The 26841-nt window shown below is 43.8% G+C and overlaps 1 protein-coding gene across 1 annotated transcript; it reads right to left on the bottom strand.

The window, feature by feature from the left end:
• Positions 1-320: 320 nt before the first annotated feature.
• On the bottom strand, positions 321-24392 carry LOC112845469 (uncharacterized). The gene is made up of 10 exons (XM_025904896.1): positions 23558-24392; positions 7693-7734; positions 7091-7366; positions 6770-7006; positions 6491-6673; positions 4770-4838; positions 4586-4615; positions 4069-4110; positions 2664-3011; positions 321-1083 (listed from the first exon to the last, which is right to left on the bottom strand). The coding sequence occupies exons 1-10, from the start codon at positions 23586-23588 to the stop codon at positions 860-862; spliced, it is 1482 nt and encodes a 493-aa protein (XP_025760681.1). The 5' UTR covers positions 23589-24392; the 3' UTR covers positions 321-859.
• Between the last annotated feature and the right edge of the window lie 2449 nt (positions 24393-26841).

The following is a 26841-nucleotide window of genomic DNA, read 5'->3' as shown; positions in this document are numbered from 1 at the left end:
AGACATTTTTACATGGAAACATGTATGATTTTGGTTCAACACACAGCTGTGTTTATTAAGCAGTGACCATGCTATTGGGTAAGAGAATATCCTGAAGTATCAGTGGGAGAGTTTACAGGTTTATGTTCATCATCCAGACCTCAGTAACAAATTTAAAGATGATGAAGTTAGTTTTTCACCTCGTACGCTGAGGTAAACTTACTGACTGATAAAAATACTTTAAAAACACATCAGAGCTCCACAGTGTCGCTATCTGCAACGACAGATCATGTGGAGAGAGGAGGAGGAGCCAAATGTAGACAATTGATGCGAGAATGAGGTTGAACAGAAAGACAGTCATTTATTGAGGCTGGAATGTTGACATACATAAAATGTGAAACCAAGACTAGACTCACTGACTAAACTGGGAAAACTAAAGCAAAAAACAAGGAAAACTGGACCATGAGACCAGGACGAGGGAACTGGACCATGACATGAGAGACACAGTGGAAATACAGACAACCTGACAGAGGAAAACAGACACAGACAGAAAACAGGGTAATTAGGGAGAGTGGACCTGACTACACACAGGAAGCAAAGCTACATACACTGAACACAGGACGTGACACTGTCAAAGTAAAACAGGAAACACTAATTCACACAACATGACACAGGAGGGAAGAACTAGATGGACTTGGAAGACAACGGGAGGAGACACACATGATGGACTGGAGAGAATGTACAGGAGGCACAGCGATAAACTCAAACCTAACTAATCCACACTGACAGTAAACACTAGAACTTTTCTCCAATACAGCAAAAGAGGAACCAAGATACAGAAATACTGCAGATGCTGGTACCCTGACACACAGTCTGCAGCTCAGAAGGCATGCTCAGTGGTGACATCAGCAGTGACATCATCACCATCTTCAACCAGTCCCTGACCTCCTCCATCACGCTGGCTCATCTCCATGGAGACCGCCGGTTTGTTTGGTTGTTTTCTGCTCCAAGAGATGGACAGCAGCAGACCAGTGGAGATGCAGTATGGACAGAAGACCACTAGATGGCAGACGAGTCTAAGTACAGACTCACAGGGAGGAGGAGCTGAAAGAGGAGGAGGATACAGAGGAGGAGTCAGTCAGAGTTGTTTTGTCTGTTTGTGCTTGTTTCTCATGTTTGTCGACTCTAATCTGACATTCAAGTCATTGCTCAGAGTAATAGCAGTATTACTTCCAGTGTGGTTCCTGATGGTTTTAAACATGCAATTGTAAACCCTTTATTTAAAAAAAAAAAAAAAAAACTGGCCACACTCTAAATTTTGAGCAAACTGTAGGATCAACCTACAGTTTGCTCAAAATTTAGATCCATTTCAAAGCTTCCATTCCTTTCAAAGTTATTGGAAAAAATAGTTTTTACCCAACTGAATAAGTTTTTAGATACTAATGGTGTCATAGAGGGTTTTCAGTCTGGTTTTTTAACATCTACACTCCACTGAAACAGCACTTTTACGTGTTTTTAATTATATCTTTTTAGAAAATGATTGTGCAAGTCCTGTGATCCTTGTGCTTTTACATCTTACTGCAGTGTTTGATACTGTTAACCACAATATTCTTATCTCTTGTTTGTAACACCTGGTTGGCATCAAAGGTGCAGCACTGGATTGGCTTGGTTCATATTTGAGTTGCAGAACGTTTAGCGTTGAAGTTGAAAATTCTGAGTCCACCTCAGCCCTCCTTTCTTGTGGGGTGTCCCAGGGCTCAATCCTTGGCCCTCTTCTTTTTTCATTATACCTGCTCCCTTTGGGGTCTGTTTTTAGAAAACACAAAATACCCTACTTTTTGAGTTTCAATGAGAGTAAAACTGAGGTGACTGTATTTAGACCTAATAATATTTCATGCAAACCGCTTGGGAATTGTGAGTGATGTGACTCTTATGTTAAACAGCATGTGACAAATTTGGGAGTCATTATGGACTCAGATTTTAAATTGAACAACATATTAGTTCTGTGTTGCAAAAAAGCTTTTTCCAGTTGAGGCAAATAGCAAAGCTGAAGTCAGTTTTGGCATGGAGAAGGTAATACATGCCTTTATTTCAACTCGGCTTGACTACTGTAATGCACTTTATTATGTTGTAGTGAGCCAAGGATCTATTGCACGTCTTCAGCTCAAAATGCTGCTGCCCGCCTCTTGGCTGGTACCCACAGGCATGAACATGTAACATCTATCCTGTTCTCTCTTCATTGGCTTCTTGTTCATGACAGAATCCATTTCAAAGTGCTAAAGCTGATTTATAAATGCCTTAATGGTCTTGCTCCCCCATACCTTTCCTTATATTTCTTCGCGGACCTTTAGATCAGCTGACCAGCTGCTTTTGGTTGTCCATTAATCTAGACCAAAAAGTAGAGGAGAACGAGCCTTTTCAATTATGGACCCCAAATTTTGGAATATGCTGCCTTTAAATATTAGACAGGCATCTTCATTTCCTGTTTTTAAGTTGCTTTTGAAAACACACCTTTTTTCGATAGTGTTCAGCTTGGTGTGAGTTGATATGTTTATTATGTGTGTTATTATATTTTCAGTGGTTTTATCTTGTGTTTAACTCCTTTGTTTCTGTACAGCACTTTGGGCAAACTTTCCGTTTTTAAATGTGCTGTATAAATAAATTGGATTTGGATCTTCCCCACAGACCTTTGACCTTCAGCTGTACATGGATCTTCTTCAGATCGTCTCCAGCCCTGCGGGTGGTGCAGGTGTAGTTACCACTGTCAGAGACTGTGGGGTTTCTCAGAGTGAGGCTGAGGTCTCCAGTCTGCAGAGCGTCGACTCTCATTGATGTTCGACTGAAGTAACGATGGTTCTGATCTTTAAGATCTACTCCGCTCTGCAGACGTACGTGGACTGTTGGGACCTTGAACTCATCACGATCCCACACTGCTGCTGTGGCACTCCTGGAAACATCAGCTGGTACCTGACAGGGCAGCAGGACAGACTCCGCCCTCTCAAACACCTCCACCCCTGGGGCATGCTGGGAGTCTGAGGACAGAAACATGAAGCAGGTGTGATCGAGTGCAATGAAATGAAGCTGCAGGACAGAAGAACTCCAGAGGTGAACGAGGAGATGATACTGAAGGATAGATGTGTCGCATCTAAATCACACATGGTTTTAGGTCATTATGGGCGGAGTCTCAGAACTTTAACTGCAGTTTCAGACCCTGCTGCTGGAAACACTCGACTCATCATGCAGGGCAAATTTCCAGCCTGTGACTAAAGAAGATCCCAACATCCATCCTTTTCTGTTAAAGATGATCAGAGTGCTAAAACAGCTTTTTCTATATGTGCTAGTCATAAATCATCTTTACTCCTAATCAAAGATATAATTCATATATAAATCTGATCAATACGTTAAAAGCAAGTACACGGAACAGAGAAGCTTGGATGGAAAAATTGACATATTTGCTAAGAAACCAAAAGGCCAAATTCTACGAAATTTGGAACAACTGGATACAATTTATTACCCCCACCAGAGCTGACTTCACTTGATTCTCACTGTTACCTGTTTTTTGTTTTCTTGTTTTTTGTACTATTATTATTGGTTTATTTATTTACTTGTTTACCATGACAGCAGCACGCACCTCCCCCCAATTTGTGCTTATAGTTCTATGTAATGTGTTCTAAGCATCTCCCTTTGGAGAGCAGGTGAACAACTCTCCCAGTAATGGCCAAAGGAGGGTAATATGTATTTGTTGATTATTGTTGTTTATCATCTGCTCTCCTAAACTAAATCTAAAAACCCGGAATGGACTCTGTTCATATGTTACTTGTATACTGCTATGCAGATGCTTTATGTTGTCCTATCTCTACTTGTCCAATCCAAATAAAGATATAATTTAAAAAAGAAGAACAGAGAAGCTTTATTTACCAGCCTATCAGCTTTAAACGGTGAGTCAGATATAGGAGAGAAGTAAAAGCGGCTGACCGAGTGAAGCAACTCGGTCTAATGACTATACTCCGAGGATTGTTAGACATGATGATGGAGCAGCGACCACAGAGCACCTACATCACCTCAGAGTTCCTGTTACCTTCAACTCACCTGTGGAAACGGTCAGAGCAGACAGCAGCAGCACACACACACCTGCAACAGGACAGAGGTCACTAAAGGTCACCAAAGGTCAGAGGTCGATGTAAGAGCCAATTAAAGGTTAATTTTATTGGTACTGGTAAAATGATTAGAGGAGAAATATACATGTTTGATGTTAAGAATAAAATTTCTGGTTAGTTTCAAAATACTGTTTTGTTAAAGGTATAAGAATATAGAAGTGCGACATTCTAATGCGCTTTTTAGTATTTTGGGCTTCCGGCACACTGTAGTTACGTAGTTGGGGAGTCAGATAAGCTGGAAGCAACACAGTTTTTTGACCGAGTCTTGCCATGTAAATTCAAAGTTTCAATAAACATCTTTTTTGCAAGAAAAGAGCCTGGACTTGCTCGCGTTTCAAATTCATGTTGCCGGACTGACTCCTAAAGGTGGTACAGAAGAGTGAAATAGAGACGGAGTGCCGCCACTACAGTCATGATAAGGACAGACAGGTGTAGGAACATCAGCTCACCTGCAGCAGTCAGCAGAAACAGGCCTGAAACTGAAGAACACACTGATCAGAGATCAAATGGTCACATGACCAAAGAGAAGCATTCAGACTGCAGTGATTGGTTACTGTTCCCACACATCAATAACCCACAGCGCCCTCCAGTGGTGGAAACACAGATAATACATGAAACATGAAGGAGACTCACAGCAGAGGCAGACGCTCCGTCTCAGACAGCCGTCACCTCCACAGCTCCACAGGTCTGCTCCCCGACCTCCTACATCACACAGAGAAACATCAGCACAGGAAGAGCTCTCCATGGAATTTAAACTGCTCCAACAACACCACAGAAAAAATATTTAATGTGGATTATTAAACATTAGGTGTCCCTCTTCCAACTCTCTATTTGTACATGACTTGATAATTGATCAACAAATTGATTTACTATGCCTTACAGAAACCTGGTTGCAGCAGGATGATTATGTTAAAGGAATCAACACCCCAGAATCACAAGTTTCTGTCTGATTTCTCAGACTTTTTATCTGATTTAGTGCTCAGGGTGAATGCAGGGAGAATGGGTGGGAGTGCCACTCCTGTTACGTGTGTGAGTGTGAAGGAGGGAGAAGGTATGAGCTAGTGAATTCCGGCTCTTTTTAGAGAACCGGCTCTTTCGGCTCAGCTCACTAAAAAGAGCTGTCTCTTTCGGCTCCCAACCAGCTCTTCAGGTTGTTTTGTTGCTTTAATTAATTTATTATTAACAACAACATAAAATTATGCACAAAATGAACTACTAATGTAAAAAATGTGTTTTTTTATTTATAAATGTTTATCATATAATGTTATTTTATTTATTCACAGAACACAAAATGTAAAAAAAAATAAATTATAAAGTACAAAAACAAACTATTTATAATTCAATTTTTAACTATTTAAAATTTCAGCTTTTTTCCTTTTAAACCAATTCAAAATGAAACAACACAAAACACTGCAAACCACAACAAAATAAAATATGGATTAAAATATGCAAAACAAAAAGAAAAAATGAACAACCAGACCTTTAATTAAGGGAAAGGTTGGCATTAAGAAATACCAAGTGCCTCAGCTTTGAGGAGCTGATCCGGTTTCTTCTGTCAGTAACTATCTGTCCTGTTTTGGAGAAGATTCTATCAGAGGGGAATGATATTGCCACAATGTCTCCTTGTCATCTCCTGGGTAAGATGTGAATAAATTGAATCCCTGATCTACCACCAGCTCAATGAATCTGCACTTCTAAGCAGAGGGGCTCATCAATGTAGTATCACTTCCAGTATTGCATCTGCTGAGGGATTCCTTCTGGCAGTGTCTCTACTTGCTCATTCTTCAAAGAACCTCCAAACAGCAGATGCTTGTTGCTCCTTTTGTTCATCCACTTCTGCCTCTTCTCCCTCTTAGTCCACTGGGAGTGGAGTTGGTTGGCTGGATCTTGCTGCTGAAGTTATTCTCTGAAAAGCTTCATCCACCGCTCTGTTGTCATTAAAGACCAGCTTCTTAAATCTTGGATCAAGAATGGTGGTTTCAGAGAGAACAGCATTATATTCCATTCTGTGGAATTTTCTGTCCATGGATGCACAGAGAGCATCCACCTACTCTATCACTTTTCCTGTAGTTACTCTGGTTTGGCATTCAGCTGTCACTCTGCAGACCCTTGCACAGGATTAACATTTTGGAGGCTGTGACACGTCATCCACAACAGAAATGGTTGGAAAACAAGTGCTATCATTTTTGCCAGTTCTTTATCAATTGTGTTCTGTCTTGCTGGAGTCACAGACTTCTGCAAAAACTGTCTCATAGAGATCTTGGTTGGTTTAGGTGGTATACTGCATGGCCAGATAGCAAATATCTTACTTACTATTACTTACTATCCTACATATCACTGTGCAGGTTTCTCACCTTTAGGTTTCCCGCAGAAGGACAGAACTCCAACCAGAACCAAAACCAGGAGAACCACAGAGCCTAGACCTGCTACAACTGGGACCAGGATGGATGAGGGAGGAGGAGCATGAGGATGGGAGAAGGTTGGAGGGTGGATGGAGAGAGTAGATGTAAGAGGAGGAGATGAGGAAGGAGGAGGTTCTGCAGGAGAGATGATGCACATGACTCAGTCAGTTTATTATCATGTCAGCAGGTTAGTTCATGTCTATAAACAGGGAGTGATGTCATTGTCCTGACCTCTGACCCTCAGAAAGCTCTCTGGAGACTTTCCATCCTCGTTAGTAGAACAGGAATAGAAACCTTCATCACCCTTCTTGACTTTAGTCAGGATGTGCTTTGGTTTAGGATTATTTTCCAGTGGACTTCCTTTAATGAAGAAATAAGCTGCAGCTGTTTTCCCATTGCTGCACTCCAGAGTGACATCACTTCCTGTCCACACAGGAAGTGCTGGGATCAGTAGAATCACACCTTTAACTGACAAACAGAGACAAACAGAGTTAATGAGAGCAGATAAACATCCAGATGTTGTAGCAGCAGCAGATGAAGCAGTTTGTGTACCAGTTACAGTGATGTTGATCTGATCACTCTGTCCAGAACTGGTTTCACACCAGTAAGCTGCAGAGTCTGACTGGGTGAGAGATGAGAGGATGCAGGAGGAACTATTAAACTGCCCAAAGCTTGAAGCTGCAGCTGCTCCACAGTCCTCAGTGGGTCCTCCTCTGGTCCTCTTCACTGTCCATCCATCAGCTGTCTGTCCATCATCAACACAACTCAGAGACACTGAAGAAGATCCACTGAAGACCTGCTGAAGGTTTGGACTGACAGACAGAGACACTGGAGAAAGACACACACACACACACACACACACACACACACAGACACAGAGAGACAGACAGACAGACACACACACACACACACACACACACACACACACAGAGACACAGACAGACAGACAGACAGACACACACACACACACACACAGACACACACAGACACAGACAGACAGACAGACAGACACACACACACACACACACACAGACACACACACAGACAGACAGACAGACAGACACAGACAGACACACACACACACACACACAGAGAGTAAATGTATTTGTGTTCTTGTTGGAGTCTCACTGATTGTTTTCACGTCATCAACTCACCTGCAGAAACAGTCGGTGCAGACAGCAGCAGCACACACACACCTGTAACACATACACATCGTTATAACACACATCCGTCTTCGTTACATTGTAGGGACACATGACCAGAACATCCATCGTGGGAACCATAATTTCTGGTTGTTCTACAGCACTGAAAAAAAATCAGGCATTACCTGCAAAAGGATCTAAACCACATTTTCACTTTAAGTGATCAATCAGACAAAATAGACAATAGCAACAGCTGTCTGGGGACCTGCCAGGTATTTAGTAACAGGTGGGGTCCACGCAAACACATTGCCTGGTTTTTCTTACTTTGTGCCATTTACATTTCCAGATACAATTTACGTCATGGAACCAGTTAAAACCTGTGACTGGCAAACTGTTTCTTGAACAACCAAAAGTTTGGTTAAGCAGTTTGTAACAGTCACAGTGGTGTGGTGTCTCTTTAATGTCGAGGGTTTATGATGTCATTAGTATGCGCCACTGTCCTCTCTGTGATTTATGGGAGCAACGTGCTTGCATGCGAATACATGGAGAGAGACAGACTTTATATGTTTTACCTCTCCAGAAACCTTTGCAACGTTACAGAACACTGTCTGTCATGTTTGATAAGCAGCAGCCGTTCAACTGTGAAGATCTCAGTACCAGTGTGATCGTGTATTCTTCCTTCTATTCTGCTAAGGTTTCTACTGCCTCCTCTCAACCACTGAACACAACCCAACGTTACAAGTTCTACGACAATAACTTTGTTATACAGTATAGGCTCAATAGATGATTCTTTTGTCTGTAATTAGATGTTAATTAATCTGTTCAGTTTTATTTATACAGCGCCAAATCACAACAACAGTCACCTCAAGGAGCTTTATATTGTACAGCAGATCGTACAATAATAGATACAGAGAAAAACCCAACAATCATATGACCCCCTATGAGCAAGCACTTTGGTGACAGTGGGAAGGAAAAACTCCCTTTTAACAGGAAGAAACCTCCGGCAGAACCAGGCTCAGGGAGGGGCGGGGCCATCTGCTGTGATTGGTTGGGGTGAGAGAAGGAAAACAGGATAAAGACATGCTGTGGAAGAGAGACAGAGATTAATAACAGATATGATTCGATGCAGAGAGGTCTATTAACACATAGTGAGTGTAGAAGAAACACCCAGTGCATCATGGGAATCCCCGGCAGCCTACACCTATTGCAGCATAACTAAGGGAGGATTCAGGGTCACCTGGTCCAGCCCTGACTATATAAAACCAGCAGTGTTTGTTGCCGAGGCTGCAGAGTGGAGGAGCGCTTGTTTCGCTCACATGTAATGAAATACTGTTTCCTGATTCTGACTGTCTTCTATTGAGACAGGGTTCTCTGCATGCGGGTTCAGTTTTGGTACTCGGCCTCTGGCAGTTTTGTGAAAAGATGTCTGATTATCACAAATCTCACAGTTGATATTCAATGATTAGCTGATGGTAATTCATGTCAGTTACTAATTTATTTATTTTCAGCATTGTGCAAAAGTATTTTATAGTTTTTTTTTTTTTTTTTTTTTTTTAAATGAAGCAGGACTTTTGTATAATTTTTAAAGTGTTCTTGAACAACAGTTCTGTTTATGATCATCTTTCCAGGTTTTACTTTGGACATGCTCCATGGATCTTTCGCTCATTTCTATGTGAGTCCTTGTACGTGACCATTTTCAGAGTAGTCCTGGAACGAAGGTGAAGGGAGGCTGATCACCTCAGTGGGACACACTTCAGAACAGGTTGTTGGATTGGAAGGAGACTGTGCTCATTAAGGATGATGAAAGCCTCGGCACTGTGTGAAACACACACAGAGACCTCAGCCAACGACTCACAAGATCTTCACATGTCACAGAATCTGTTTCCATCCATGGAATCAGAGTAAATGAAGGATTGTTTACAGTCAGCTGTGCTGTAACACAAAGTGACCACTGAAACCCTCCAACAGGACCTGCTCATACAGGGAGTGCAGAATTATTAGGCAAGTTGTATTTTTGAGGAATAATTTTATTATTGAACAACAACCATGTTCTCAATGAACCCAAAAAACTCATTAATATCAAAGCTGAATGTTTTTGGAAGTAGTTTTTAGTTTGTTTTTAGTTTTAGCTATTTTAGGGGGATATCTGTGTGTGCAGGTGACTATTACTGTGCATAATTATTAGGCAACTTAACAAAAAACAAATATATACCCATTTCAATGATTTATTTTTACCAGTGAAACCAATATAACATCTCCACATTCACAAATATACATTTCTGACATTCAAAAACAAAACAAAAACAAATCAGCGACCAATATAGCCACCTTTCTTTGCAAGGACACTCAAAAGCCTGCCATCCATGGATTCTGTCAGTGTTTTGATCTGTTCACCATCAACATTGCGTGCAGCAGCAACCACAGCCTCCCAGACACTGTTCAGAGAGGTGTACTGTTTTCCCTCCTTGTAAATCTCACATTTGATGATGGACCACAGGTTCTCAATGGGGTTCAGATCAGGTGAACAAGGAGGCCATGTCATTAGTTTTTCTTCTTTTATACCCTTTCTTGCCAGCCACGCTGTGGAGTACTTGGACGCGTGTGATGGAGCATTGTCCTGCATGAAAATCATGTTTTTCTTGAAGGATGCAGACTTCTTCCTGTACCACTGCTTGAAGAAGGTGTCTTCCAGAAACTGGCAGTAGGACTGGGAGTTGAGCTTGACTCCATCCTCAACCCGAAAAGGCCCCACAAGCTCATCTTTGATGATACCAGCCCAAACCAGTACTCCACCTCCACCTTGCTGGCGTCTGAGTCGGACTGGGGCTCTCTGCCCTTTACCAATCCAGTCACGGGCCCATCCATCTGGCCCATCAACAGGGGCGGATCTAGAGAAATTTTCTTAGGGTGGCATGAGGGTGGCAAAGAAATGAAATGGGGTGGCAAAATCAAAGCCTTTCCCCCCCCCCAAACACATATGCAGGTGGTTACATATGGTTAAAATGATTCAAATGCAGTAAGTATACACGTTATAGTCTATAACTTAATTATTGTCTGTAGCCCACATAATTACACACTTTAGTTACATAAAACATGTGAGTTTTGATTCTATGTACAGTATAGCCTGTATAATAAATAAATATGTAGCCCAATAAGTATAAAATCCAGAAAGCTACACAACATGGGGTGGTTTATTTACAAACACAAGTCTAACTCAAGTTTCACATTGTTCTTTGTTAGAAAACAATCACATTGTCACAGCTTAAATTACACGAAATGTCAGAAATCTGCACTGTCATGAACATAAATTTAAACCAAATTTTTCATGATTTGTTGGATTAACCCACTGAGGTCTGAAATACAACCGGCCATTTTTGACTCCTTTTGAGTTTACGTTTGTATTTCACCCTCAAATTGTTTCATTTTATTTTTCCCCTTGCCTTGTTTGGTATCATTCTTTCCAGCTCAACTGAATTTAGTTGTTTTTTTCACTGTCATACTGCATTAGTACTACTATTACTATTAATAATACTATTACTGATCTGAAATCACACAAAGAACTTAAAATCCTAGTAGTATTTTTTTTACTGTGAAAAAACCACAGACATGTTGAGTAAATTTTTATAACTTGAAATGCAAATATAAATTCTACATTTTGTAAATATATACACAACTATTTATCTAAAAATGCAGCCAATACACCTGCCGTTTTTTTCCATTTTCAACAACCATTTAAAAATATTACTAAAACTAAAATGAGAGAACAATCAGGTGTTGCAATAAGATGCCCCACAAATGATGTGTGCCAGTAAAAAAAAAAAGTTTGTCCACCAAAAGACAGAGGAGAGCAGCACAGGGATAAACCTGCAGGCCTGACAACAGGAGGTGTATCACTCCGCTGGTTTTCTACTTAGTGACAGTGTTTACACTGCAATGTGCCTTAGTGACATTCATTAGTGCTCTCACTGACACACAAAACAAAACAACGACTACACAACAGAACAGCTACACAAGACAACACAACACACTAACTATACACTCCACACTAAACGTCACAAATCTCCCACATCTAAAAACTCTCTCTCTCTCGCTCCCTCTCTCTCTCCCACTCGCTCTGTCTCGCTGCCGTTACCGTCACTCCCAAAACTCTCCCCTCTTCCTAAACAACAAAATCCCACATGTTGACTTTAAAAAAAAAAAAAATTGGTCGACATGGTACATTTTTCCACCGATAGGAAAGAGGTGGCTTTTCCCCCCTTCCTTTACTGTTTTCGCGCTGTCCTTAGAAAAACGCTTAAAACCCCCACACACAAAAACGTGACGACAGTATTTAGAAAAAAGCGTGGCTTATATATATTATCATAACTCTGGATTTACTGGCCTGTAATTAAAATGTAAGAACTTTGAAGTCCGAACTTTCAATGTGGGCTGAAATATAGACTCGGCGTGGCTGCAGTTTTTCAGCTTAACATAGTCATGTGATTTGGAGGTGCAGCGTGTCCGTGGACCACAGAGGGTTAATAACACTCACCTTCCTTCCATTTCCAGAGTGTAACATCCAACCACCTGTGTAAAATCCGAAATTCCCATGGTGTTGTTCAAAATGTGCTCTGGCACAATCATAAGCATCGCTTGTTACTGATAACAAGAAAAAAGCCGGTCCTGCTATGGGCTGAACCATTTGTTAATGGTGGAGGGGGGGAACACTATGCAATATATTCAGTTTAGCATTTATATTCACTTGACTGTAACTACGTGTAACGCTTCCGTTCTTCATAAATCACAGACGCTCAGAAAGGTTGGCTTTTCACAGTTTATTCCCCTGCAGAAGACAGAAAACACTTAACAGGTGTCTTCTGGTCAGTAGCGGTTTTAGATACGGGCGACACGGGCGGTTGCCCGGGGCGGCATCGTGGTGAGGGGCGGCATCACGGGCAAAAAAAAAAAATTGCTCGTACTCATGCTGCCCCGACATCATGCCAGCGCATATTGGGAATGTCGTAGGCACCGATCGGTTTTCTATCGCCCATTTGCTGGGAGTAAGGGCGCCCTCCGTTTGCGAGGTGCGCCTGCTGCTTGCGGCACAGGGAGGAGAGGGCGGGGCGGCGGGGGATTCTCTGGCTGGCTGGCGCAGCATCTAATAACCAACTCGCAAAATAAAACAAAATAAAAGCAAACCAACAACACGAAAACACCAGACATTATGATACAGACTTATAATTTGCACCGATGTTTTTTCGAAATTCTATACGCGAAAAGTGAGCGCGTGAGCCCTCGGTGCGCCTGCTCGCTCCGGAAGTCAAAGTAAACTTTATTGTCATCTCCGCTACCAACAGTCCAGTATATAGAGAGACGAGACGACAAGGCTCCAGTTACAGCAGTGCAAGTAAACAAACAATAAATATAAGAAGAGTAAGAAAAGAAATATACACTTTAGGACCAGGGGTAAAGGGATCAATAACAATTTAAAATTTATCATTTACAGTTTGATGATCTCACACACAACCTGTCGAAAGGGGAGGGGCTCGGCTGCTTCCAGATAGAGCACATTTCATTCATAATGATGTAAATCCAAGCCCATTATGTATTCATGATTTGAATCCTGGGTTGTGTGAAATCCCAGAAATACACCTTAGACAAAGTGAATCTGTGAGCTCAGGTGTAGTTAGTAGGTTATATTGTGGTGATCCTCGAGTTGGGGGATTTGTGTTCATGCTGGAGTGCAAAATTAAAACCAATGGAAGATGGACAAGAAAAGTTCAAAGCCATCAGGTGCTCAGTTTAGAAAAAAGAGAAAAGAAGAAGAGAAGAAACGAGCAAAAGATACAGATAAGCAGATGTGTCATTGGATAATGGCAGGTCATCCTGAAACAATCAGAATCAGAATACTTTATTAATCCCTAAGGAAATTATGTGGGTTACAGCTGCTCCAAAAAGAAATGGTAAAAATAGTAACAGTAACAGACCAAACTCCAAACAATACATTATGTTACAGATTTTAATATTAATTAGTCTTTGTCAGTTGTTGATTTGTTCTGTTCTCATTGTATGACGAATTATGATGGCTGTTTGGTAGCTGTTTGCATACTATGCATTAGAGATGGCACGATACCACTTTTTTATGTCCGATACCGATATCATAAATTTGGATATCTGCCAATACCGATATGAATCCGATATAGTGTGTTTTTTAATCAATAAAACTGTTTTTTTTAATATCTTGCTGCATTTTGTATAAGTTCATACTCAAGTTTAAATAAACAACAACACTAAAGCTATTCTGTTATACCTGTATGTAAAAAATACACTGCACCCAAAATATTTCATAGTTCAGCAACACTGATCAATCTAATAAACTTAAACCTGCTATTTTAAAGAGTACTTAGCAGAAATATTAAGCAAACTAACTAATAAGGTTGCAAACTCCCAGCAAAAAATAAAATAGGGAACCACCCCCCACCCTCCACCTCATGATGCTTAATCGATGTAATCAACTTTAATTTGATGCAGGGTGAAAAAAAATGCACAGAAATAAATTATTTTTCAAGAATAATTAAATAGATTCAACATCTTTCTTCAACAGAATTGCAGAATTCACAGATGGTACCTTCCCAAAGGAAAAAGTACTATAGCTTACTAGGGTATATTAGACTTAACAGTTACTATATACAGTAATGGACTTCTATGCATTTTACATCAGATTAAAACTTTGGGTGTAAGATTCAGATAATTATTTATTAAAAGCTAGACATTTTAAATGAGAATAAGAAAGAAAAGTATGTCTTTGTGCCCCCTTTTCCCTGTTAATGTCCTATCGGCCCCCCTGGCTAAACTTTGCTAGATCCGCCCCTGGACAGTTACCAGCCGTCAGCTACGTAGAAAAGGATCCTGGTGTAGAAAGTAATATTAAATAAATTCTAACAACAGCTTCTCAAGCTTAAACGTGCTGCTGTTGTTCAGCCGCTGGTTTCCTCTTTCTGGAGCAAAGTGGGCCAAAAACAAAGAAGAGAGACGGACTCATGACAGAAAAGCCGATCAGCTGATCATTAAGCAGTTTCACAATTGAAGTAGCAGCAAGAAGAGGCAGTCGCTCCATATATCGGTTGTCAAGCTTAACGTGGGAATGCTTTACAAACATTCAGAGATGAACTTACACACTTGCTTTCCTTCTCTCTGGGATAACTTCCTCGGAGATGAAATGCTCGATTGCTAGCGAGGCTACAAATACACGCAGCCGCTCTATCACATGAGCATACTGCTCCGGCGTGCTACGGTTATGAGCCGAGTTACGCCGTGTCGCAAGTTTTGTGAGATGCTTTTTTGATATTTAATGGATCGGATTACATTTTTTATTTCTCGCCGATATCTGATCCAGTAATTTAGGTCAGTATCGGGCCGATACCGATACGTAATATCGGATCGGTCCATCTCTACTATGCATACTCCCTCTCTCTTTATATGTGTGTGTGTGTGTGTTTCTCTGATGAAACTCAGTATGGTTCCGACACCAGTTTTATGTTAATGTACAATCCTTAATATGTTTTGTGTGTGTGTGTGTGTGTGGGGGGGGGGGGGGGGGGGGGCAGAGGGAGTGTTCGCCCGGGGCACCAAACAGGCTAGGACCGCCACTGCTTCTGGTGGTACAGCAATTGTAGCTCCCTCACAGTGCAAACGCGCTGTGAGGAGCGGAAGCCTTAGCAGCTTCTAAACGCTAGAGTGAGATCCGGCTTCTGGGTTTTCAAAATAAAATACAACAAAAAAAATGATAAAATTCACACTTAAAATAATAATTAAGACCAGGTAAGTGCATGTTTTTCAGATGTCTTTTTAACTCCGTTACACTCACCCCCACTGAATTTTATCAAATTATAGCCTCAGGTACCCACACTGGTACGCACCAACCAAACAGAGGTCAAAAATCACAGACACCAACTAAACGTATCCCTAAGGATGAAGTGGGATGGGAGCAGCGCTAAACTCCCAACCCAGCAACTGGCAGCAGAGTGCCCGAAATACACCCTACTAATAACCCCTTACAAGGTGTGTACCATGGCTCAAAAGGAAAAACAAAATACAAAAATGTGGAGTACATAACAGCAAGTTCAAATCCCATCACTCAGGTAGGCATATAAACAGAACATTCAGTCAGAGAAGGACGGAATCAAAGACTTACAAACTGACTTCACATCAAACCTGTCGCGAACCACGACTTGATTTGACATAGTCTGGATCAGTCTATTCACCGGTTTGACAAGTCGCCCAAGTCTGGTTCTGATCTGGGAAGCATTCCCGGTTTGGCTATAGTCAACCATCGGGGACTGAGCAGCAACGGCAGGAGCAACTACATCCACCACTACGTCATGTGTAGTAGAGCATGCTTGTACACCCTCCCCACAGCTCGTAGCAATATTGACCTCCTGGGACGTCGTGCTAGAACCAGCTCGGTCGAAGCCCACTCCAACAGATAAGCCAGATGCAGCCGGCAAGACTGAATCCACGCTTGAAACATCAGTAACATCTCCCACAGACCGGCTGGGCTCCGTCAACTGTGACACCCATGCAATTGTCCTATCTCCAGGGTCCAAAGGTTCAGAGACAACCTCCAGGTCAGCTGTCCCATCCATGGCATCGGGTGAGCGGTTACCATGAGCACCAACACAGCTCACAGCAGGGGCATTCAAATGCCCCTCCCCAGAGGCAGCCTCATCATCATCTTCAGGCACCGTGTCCACATCCCATGTAGAGGAGACGTGATCCGAGGTTCCAACATCGTCCTCCAGGGGCAGGAAATTCGCCACCAACAGCAGATTCCGATGGACCACTCTCTCTCGTCCGGAAACAGAATCACGGATCTTGAAAGTGTGAGTATCAGGGTTCACATCGATCACGGTGTAGACCGTTGACTCCCACCGATCAGCAACCTTCTTCTTTCCCCTCTCTTTCCTGTTGGCAACCAGGACTCTGTCACCAACCTCAATCCTGGAACCCTTCACTCTCCTGTTATAGAGTTGCGAGTGACGACGCTTCTCCTGCGCAGCTCGGGCGCGTGCAATGACCATTGCTTCCTTCACATCTTCCCTGAGGGAAACCACATACCTGTCATAACAGGTAACAGCAGGATCGCTCAGGACAGAGCGGAACAGAATGTCAACAGGCAATCGGGGCGTGCGGCCAAACATCAGATAAAATGGCGCAAATCCAGTTGTCTCATGTGCGGTGCAGTTGTACATGAACGTCAAAGTCTGTAGCCGACGTGGCCAGTCCACTTTCGAATCTGGTGGTAGAGCACGAATCATTCCACCCAGAGTCCGGTTGAAGCGCTCCACACTCCCATTCCCCATCGGGTGGTAAGGCGTCGTGTGTGTCTTCTTCACACCAGAGACTCTGAGGAGCTCACTTATCAATTGGCTCTCAAAATTAGCACCCTGGTCGCTGTGTATCCTTTCCGGAAACCCGAATACACAGAAGTACCTGTCCCAGAGAAGCCTTGCAACCTGTTTAGCCGACTGGTCCTTGCATGGGAAGGCCTGCGCCCAGCCAGTGAAGTGGTCTGTGATGACCAAGACGTCGACGGACTTGTTGTGTGAGGCCTCAGCCGACCAAAAGTCAATGCAGACCAACTCCAACGGTCTGGACGAGGACACGCTGACCAAAGGAGCACGCCCCTCTGGTTCGATAGTTTTACTGACTACACAGCGCTGGCATCCCCGTACATGGTCTCTCACGTCACGCCCAAGGTTCAACCAGAAAAATCTCTTTCTAGCTAGGTCTAAACTCCTGAACTGGCCCTGGTGACCGGCATCATCATGGATCCCTCGGAGGACCTCAGCCTTCAACGAGTCAGGAACCACGAACTGCAGTCGTCTGCTACCTGATATCTGGTCTCTGGAGACTCTGTACAACACACCGTTGTTGAGGACCAGCTTCTCCCAGTGGCTCAGGTATCTTTTAACAAGGACTGGGTCCCCTAACCGCTCTCTCCTCGAGGGTCTCCTGTGTCTCTCAACGTAGAAGACAACACGGGACAGCGCTGCATCCTGCAGCTGTGCATCCCTAAGTTCTCTCTCCGAATAAGCAGGTAAGGCCTCCAGACCGGGGGAAACCATCTGTGGCAGGTGATGTAAAGCCTCTATTGCTCTCCCTCTTGGGCCGACATCCCACTGAACATGTGACTGCAAAACAGCTGTGACAGCGTCTTCAGCCAGAACCAAGGGATTCAGACTCTGCGTGCATTGGGACACGATGGAAGCTCCACCACCGGATCTTACATTTGCCTCGCAGTCGGTGGATGACCGAAACGCCCTCTGGATTGATGCATGTGAAACATCTTTTGCCTCATCAAGGAAGTCTGCATACCTCTCAGCCAGCAGTCTGTCACTTACATTATCCTTCACAAAAGGCAATCGGCTCAGGGCATCTGCCACAATGTTCTGACGGCCTGGGACATATTTAATGTCAAAGTCATAGCTTGCAAGTTTAGCTACCCAACGTTGTTCACAACAGTCCAGCTTTGGCTTGGTTAAAATGTGGGTCAAGGGGTTGTTATCAGTCCAGACGGTGAACTTGTGACCTTTGAGCCAATGACTGAACTTGTCGCAGACCGACCACTTTAACGCCAGAAACTCCAGTCTGTGTGCTGGATAGTTTCTTTGAGACTGAGACAGTGATTTGCTGGCAAAAGCAATCGGTCTGGGCTTAGTTCCACCGTCCTGGATTTGAGCCAATACTGCTCCAATGCCATCCAGTGATGCATCTGTTGACAACAAGAAGGGGCGAGAGAAGTCTGGGTGAGCCAAAACGACTGTATTTAACATCAAGCTCTTGAGCTTCTCAAAAGCCTCCTCTTCTCTGGATGTCCAATCCGAAGCACTCAACTTCCTGCACGGCCGCCTCACCTTAGTTGTTCCCTTGCCCTTCTTCACAGCACCTCTCAGGAGCTCGAACAGAGGTCTGGCAACAGCAGAGTACATGGGGACAAAGTGTTGGTAGTAATTAATCATCCCCAAAAATGATCTGACCTTTCGTTGGGAAGGAGTCACTCCATCAGTGTCCATGAGGTCCACGCTCCTCATGTTCGTGATAACTTCAACTTTGGATGGGTCTGTTGATACCCCATTTCGATCAATGATGTGACCGAGGAACTTCACAGATTTCCTCAGAAAGAAGCACTTTCTGGGAGCCAGCTTCAAGTTATGCCCGCGCAGCCTCTCAAACACCATTTCCAGGCGCTGCAAGGCAGTGTCCTCGTCTGGAGCAAACACCAAGAGATCATCCAGGTAACACAACAGGCTCAAATAATTCTGGTCACCAAAGATGCTGGTCATCATGCGCATGAAGCTCGCAGGGCTGTTGCACAGACCCTGCGGCAGCCGATTATACTCATACAGACCCATGGGTGTGGTGAAAGCAGAGTATTTCCTGTCATCTTCATGCAGCGTCATGTTGTAGAAGCCAGACGTCAAGTCCATGGTACTGAACAGGCTGTTTCCCCCCAAGGCAGCCAGACAATCTGCTTGATGTGGAAGAGGATGGGCATCCTTCAGGGTTCTCTTGTTGAGCCAGCGGAAATCATTGCAAATGCGTAGATCGCCATTCTTCTTCCACACAAGCACCAATGGTGATGCATACTCACTGGTCGATTTCCTGATGATGTCCCTCTCCTCCATCTCAGTCAACACTTGTCTCAGCTTCTGGTACTGACTCGGGGGCACACGCCTGTAGGGAAGTCTGAACGGTCTGTTATCTGAGAGGCGGATGCGGTGCACAAAGTCTTTGGCTTCCCCGCAGTCGAGATGATGGCGGGAAAAGACATCCTCGTACTGCAAAACCAGGTCAGCCATCCTCTCTTTACACTGTTTCGACGTCTCACAGGACTCCATGTCAACATCCCCAAGCCCAACAAGTTTGAGTTTCTCCTCCATGTTGGTGGGCGTGACTTGTGGCGACATGGCCGACTGATGGCTGCTAGCCAGAGTTGTCTCCTGGAGCACTGAAGCATCAAAGTCCTCAAGCGCCACACAAGAGTACACGTCTGCTAGTTTGGCGTTACGCCGCAGGTGTACAGGCTGCTCAGACACATTGATCAGTTTCAATGGGACCCATCTGTCACCCCACAAGGGAGTAACCAATCTAGCAACCAAAATCCCTCTGGGTGCTGAGCGGGATGACGAGGGCTCTGTCATCACTGTGCTGCCAGGGGAGACATTGACATTCTTTGGTAGTTTTCCCCATATCAGATATTCGCGACCCGGTTCAAGGGACACAGCTGAGTTACACCTAACCGTGCCTACTCTGTCCGGGACGTCTGAATCTTTCCATGGGGTCAAACCAGAAAGCATAGACAGAAAGTTTTCAGTCTCAAGGTTGGTCTTAGAGCAATTACTGGAGACCGTGCTCCAGTAGGGCTCACAACGTTTAGACTGGTGTAATATGTGCTTTATGACATTCGTCCCCAGTATCAGGTCATCAAGCTGCCCCTGAACTACCAGGATGGGAACCATCATTCTGCAGCCATACACCTCCATCTCCACATTGAGGGCATACTTAGGCTTCACACGCAGCCCTCCACACCCAACAAGAGTCACATCCACTTTGATAACATCTTGATCAGTTATCAGTCCAGACTCACGCAGCGTCACCTCAGCTGCTTCATTCATGCTGCAGGCCATGGAACCACTGTCCAGCATACCACCCATTTTCAAAAGCCCACCGAAAGTGACCGGAGTGTAGAAAAGACTGTCACTATTGCCGACTTTGTGAATGTTTTGAAAAATAACTTCAGAATCTTTGCATTTTTGTTTGGCCTCTTCATACACTGACTCCGCATCACAGATATCAACAGTTTGGGAGTTTCCCGTAAGACCTGCACTGCCTCCCACCGAATACAGGTCGGCTAGTTTCCCTCCGGCTGGACCTGGGTAGACGTACTAGCCGGGCAGGACAACCGAACATGGCCAGGAGCAAAGCATGAAAAGCACAGTTTATCAGATAGGCAGTGTGATGCTGTGGTATGTCTCGGATCACTGCAGACTTTGCAGGCATCCTCCCTCCGTCTATTTCGTGAGAACTGATTAAACGCCCCTCTCCTTGGTGTCTGAGTGTTGTGGTGCTGCATTCTCTCCATCATGGCCTGAAACATATCTACCATCTGACCCATGAGCCTTTCCTCTGACTGTTGAAGATTTTGGCTCACCGCAGTCGAAGGGGAGAAACTCGGGCTACCGATGAGGGGCTCTCGTGTTGCGGTGGAGGGGAACGAGTTCACCAACCCCTGAAAACCTGAGGATGGGGGCGAGAAGCTTCGGGAGCATCCCTCCGGCGCAGCAGCTGCAGGTGAGGCGTTCGGGTGCACGGCAGTCATCGTAGAATTACAGCCCTTCAACTGTGCAGCGCCGCTGGCTCTGCCATTAGCTCTCACCTCCCTCTGATAATCATCAATCCTTTGTTGTACGTCCCGAGCAGTCCACTCATGGACAGGCTTGCACTTGAAGACATAAGACAACTCGGGGTCAGGACAATGTTTTACGAACATACATGCTACTTCATGGGTTAAAGGGGTCGCTGTCTGCCCCTGTCTGCGTAGCCCCTCTATGGCTAGTTCAGCAGCCTTGTTCAGTCTTATCCAATAATCTACCGGGTTTTCACCTCTGGTAGGGAGTGTTGCATAGAAGTCAGCAAGAGGGAGGCACGACGAAGAGTCACTGAAATAATGGCGAAGGACACCAAAGATCAGATCAGGTTTCTGTTTGACATCAAGACCTGGGTCACTACGAAGAGCCACTCTGACCACATCTCTGGCCTTCCCCATTAAGTGGCTAATAATTTCGTCAGCCTGACCATGAATGGGGACCTCTTGCTTCCATAGATAAGTCGTTGCCATGTCAATCCAGTCCTGGACCGAACATCTGTCTGTGCCATCACCCCTAAAAATTTGAAGCTCCTTATTGGGCTTAACATGAACAGTTACACGTGGTACATCTCGAGCGGTACTGTTACATTGCTCAGTTTGAGTCTTAGAGTCACCAGTCAGATTCACAACACCAGCTGACAACAGTTTAGTAACAATGGATTCACCTATCTGGGCTCCTATTTGCTCAACCATGTCAGTAAAGCTGTGTACAGCATCACTGTCTCTAATTGGAGTGGAAACTTGAGGCAAATCACCCATACCCCTACCGACGGGAATAAAACTTGGGCTTTGGCCTAGCCCAGTGTCACTGCTCACAGGACCAAACTGTGTGACATTACTGGTGTCAACTGCATGAACTAGTCCGGCACCTCTACCCTTAGGTAGTACTGGAGTGACAAATGTATCCATCCTCAAGTCACACACTTAAGATAATACCTACACGTGCACTCCGTTAGGGAGAGAAAAAAAAAACCATATAAAAATAAGAGAAATAACAGTATAATAGCAGCAAAACGAGGGAAAGAAAAAAAAAAAATAATAATAATGTCCAAACAATTCAAGCGTATAACCACACGTTGTATATCAAAACACAGACACTTTTACCTTTGTCTTATTTCAATCACACCCCTCACCTTTTTGGTTTGTCTTTGGGGGATTTTTTCTTTCTTTTTGGGGTCTAAACTCACTTGGTTACAGCAACCCACGTTCAACGTGTGAAGAGCAGGGGAGCAGAACAGCAGCCACGGCGATGAGCATCAAGCTGATCTGAAGATCCGAATGGTCACGGCACCAGTGTAACGCTTCCGTTCTTCATAAATCACAGACGCTCAGAAAGGTTGGCTTTTCACAGTTTATTCCCCTGCAGAAGACAGAAAACACTTAACAGGTGTCTTCTGGTGGTACAGCAATTGTAGCTCCCTCACAGTGCAAACGCGCTGTGAGGAGCGGAAGCCTTAGCAGCTTCTAAACGCTAGAGTGAGATCCGGCTTCTGGGTTTTCAAAATAAAATACAACAAAAAAAATGATAAAATTCACACTTAAAATAATAATTAAGACCAGGTAAGTGCATGTTTTTCAGATGTCTTTTTAACTCCGTTACATACGCTCAAACTGTTAATTCTATCTTATTTTAATAAACAACACTGTCATATGCAAAACTGGGGTGGCACTTGGGGTGGCAAGGGATCATTTTAGGGTGGCAGTTGCCACCCCATGCCACCCTTCTAGATCCGCCCCTGCCCATCAAGACTCACTCTCATTTCATCAGTCCATAAAACCTTAGAAAAATCAGTCTTGAGATATTTCTTGGCCCAGTCTTGATGTTTCAGCTTGTGTGTCTTGTTCAGTGGTGGTCGTCTTTCAGCCTTTCTTACCTTGGCCATGTCTCTGAGTATTGCACACCTTGTGCTTTTGGGCACTCCAGTGATGTTGCAGCTCTGAAATATGGCCAAACTGGTGGCAAGTGGCATCTTGGCAGCTGCACGCTTGACTTTTCTCAGTTCATGGGCAGTTATTTTGCGCCTTGGTTTTTCCACACGCTTCTTGCCACCCTGTTGACTATTTTGAATGAAACGCTTGATTGTTCGATGATCACGCTTCAGAAGCTTTGCAATTTTAAGACTGCTGCATCCCTCTGCAAGATATCTCACTATTTTTGACTTTTCTGAGCCTGTCAAGTCCTTCTTTTGACCCATTTTGCAAAAGGAAAGGAAGTTGCCTAATAATTATGCACACCTGATATAGGGTGTTGATGTCATTAGACCACACCCCTTCTCATTACAGAGATGCACATCACCTAATATGCTTAATTGGTAGTAGGCTTTCGAGCCTATACAGCTTGGAGTAAGACAACATGCATGAAGAGGATGATGTGGACAAAATACTCATTTGCCTAATAATTCTGCACTCCCTGTAGGTCAGCTGTGTTTTGTCTCACACTCTGATCCAATAATTGAGTGAAGGACTCACCGAGGAGGAGGACCAGAGGAGCCGTCTTCATGGCGTCTGGATGTCAACTGAGGGTGTGCGGTCTTAGCAGCAGAGAGACGCCTCAGGCTTTGGTTTCATCACTTCCTGTTGTCACGTCAGCTGTGTGTCCGGCTCACAGAGGTCCTTCTTAAAGTGTCCCAGCTGTCCCTCTCAGTCCATCACAGCTCCATGAAGCTCAGAGAGAACACGCTGACTCTGCAGCCATCCACACACACTCATCCAGCTCTGGCTAACCCTTTCAATCCAGCTGATGGAGCTCCAGAGTTACTGATCTGTCAGTGGATCAAACACTTCATCACTGACAGGCTGATGCTCTCTGGCTGTTTCACACGTCCGCAAAAAGCCAAAAATACCCCAAAAAGATGACGTTGTGGTCTGCACAGTTTGTGTCTTCTTCTGCAGCTCAGATCTATTGAAAGCAGAAGAGAAACTGCTGATAAGATCAGCTCAGCTCTGTGCCCAAGTTAAAAAAAACTGCTGCTGCTGTCTTCATGTCCAGAGCACGACTCAGTACTATGCTGGACTTGTTAACGATTGGTGGTATACCAGGGGCTTCTGTTTAAGACTATGGTTGCTCTTCACCGTCACCCAGCCGTGTTCGGGACAGTCTGTTGGGGGACAGCTAACAGGGCCTATGCCTTTGGCTGCACGGGCTACACAGGCCTGGCTATCAGGTTTTTAGGCCTGCAAAACCGAGTCTCCGGTTCAGTGATCCTGGCCTCCAGAGCTACAAATAGTCTACATGTCAGCTAAAAGCTAAGCTAAGCTAAATATAATTAAAGATAAAGATAAACTAAGATAAATATAATTATCAAGTGAGCAAACAGCAGGTTTGCGTCGGATGAAGCACGTGAGGATTACACGACGAAATAAGAAGTTCTCTGTAAGTTTTTAATTAAATTGAAATGCAGGTAAGCTACAAAAAAACACCACTGTGTGTTGTAACAGGAACGGGAAGGGACACTCTAACGCAGAGAGAGCCAACACCAAGTGAGAGCCCGAGTGTTTCATGTGGTGTGACACCAACAGTCGCAAAGTGGGAACCACCATCTGCTCACTATGGCCGCCCCTCCATGAGCCTGGTTCTGCTGCAGGTTTCTTCCTGTTAAAAGGGAGTTTTTCCTTCCCACAGTCTCCAAAGCACTTGCTCATAGGGGGTCATATGATTGTTTAGTTTTCTCTGTTTTCTTTGGATCTTTACCTTACAATATCATTTAGGTCAAAACTTTCGCACATCAACATCATTGTACATTCTAGTAGTAATCATAATAATATGTTCTGTCCTGGATAATTTACTGTGTAAGATTACACCCAGCAGCCTGGTCTCATGGACCAACAAACACACGTTCAATAGAAACCTTTAAAACTAGATTCACAGTGTAATTGGAACCAAATATTATATGAGGGTGAGACACGTTCAAAATATGTGTAATGTCCATTTAACTACTGATTGCACCTGAGAATATAAAACTAAGATTCTAACATGTTTTTAACAATAAATTGTCATCAGTTACATCCATCAGTACCACTCCAACCACCTGTACTTCTTAAACAGTCATCTGTCATTTGAGTTAAAGCTGTGTAATACCATTAATCCCATTAATATTAATACCTTTAATACCAGAACCATGAATAATGTTCAGTCTCAAATGCAGAATCAACATGTTTCTCTCTATATTACTTTTGCAATAGAAACCAGGAGTTCCACTACCCTTACTTGTATTTGTATTACAGGTACAGTTTGAGTGATTGGTATCAGAATTTTTGTGTTACCTCAGCTCAGGCACAGGTTTCAGAAGGAAAAATACAAAAAATACAAAGAAAATACAAAGAAATAAAAAATAAGTAAGGTGATACACTATATACAACGGTAGCATACACAGTATGTGATTATGGATATGGTTGTGGAAATATGCAGGACATAAACTATATAGCTTAACATAACTATTGTACCACTACTATTCCTATGTATAGACATGTACACACTAAATATACATACCTGCACACGTCCATACAGATAGAAGGTCCATTATGCATGAAGTGGTGATCATGGATGTTCACAGTGTCCAGTGACTTATGACATCGTGATTGAGGAGTTATAGAGTCTAACTGCTGTTGGGATGAATGATCTGTGAAAGCGCTCCTTCCTGCAGCGAGGGTGTTTCAGTCTCTGACTAAAGGAGCTGCTCAGCACACTCACAGACTCATGCAGTGAGTGATGTGGGTTGTTCATGATGGATGTCAGCTTTACTAACATCCTCCTCTCACCAACCACCTCCACAGACTCCAGAGGACATCCCATCACGGAGCTAGACCTCCACACGAGTTTGTCAGTCCTGTTCCTGTCCCTGTCCGTGCATCCACTCCCCCAGCAGGCCATTGCATAGAAAATTGCAGATGCTACCACAGTGTCATAGAATGTCCTTAACAGAGTCCTGCAGGTATTTAAGGTTTATTCAAGAGCTAGAGAGATGGTACGTGTAGTTTTAGAAATTTGAACAGAAAAGAAGGAAGTCAAAATTATTGGATTTGTGAAGTTGAACTTAATAAACTGTTCGTAAACGATCAGGTTGTTTCGTTGATAACGGCTCGATGAGTTATTCTATGTTTGATCCAAGCTTCAGATACTGTAGCTGTCCTGATGTCGTGGAGATGGACCCTCACTCCTCCAGTCGTCACTGTCCCCGTCTCCATGGAGATTGTTAAAATAGTTTTGTTTACTGAGTATCTTTGCATCATCGCTCGACTGCCAAACTTGTTTTGTGATCTGACTCTGTGAGCAAATTCTGGCTCACCTTTAATAACTCACTACAGGTAGCTGTTCATGTAACCTGTTTGACTACAGGATGTGTGGTTACCCTGTCAACTTCAGGTTTAACTCACATCGTACCTGGCTACACAGTCATGGTAACCATGGATACACTACTGTCTTAAAAACATTATATCAAAGTGTTTGTGAAGACGCAGTACTGCAGGGTTGTCAGCAGGTGGCAGTGTTGAATGGTCACAGTGACATGTAGTTATTATGGACCATCTGGTTGTGATGCATGGCTGTGACCAGCAGAGGGCTCACGGCTCACCTCTGTCTATAACTCATGCTCTTATATAACTGAGGCTCTTATGTAAAACACGTGAAACAGTCTCAGCACTGACAGAAAACTCATCCATCCTCTGGGAAGATGCTTGTCTCCATGACAACATCCTCAGGAACACATCACTGCACAGGTGAAACCAGGAGACCCCCCCCCAATGAAATACACATA

The sequence above is a fragment of the Oreochromis niloticus genome, unplaced genomic scaffold (assembly GCF_001858045.2).
Source record: "Oreochromis niloticus isolate F11D_XX unplaced genomic scaffold, O_niloticus_UMD_NMBU tig00007510_pilon, whole genome shotgun sequence".
NCBI lineage: Eukaryota > Metazoa > Chordata > Actinopteri > Cichliformes > Cichlidae > Oreochromis > Oreochromis niloticus.
This window is presented reverse-complemented; position numbering and strand designations above follow the sequence as displayed.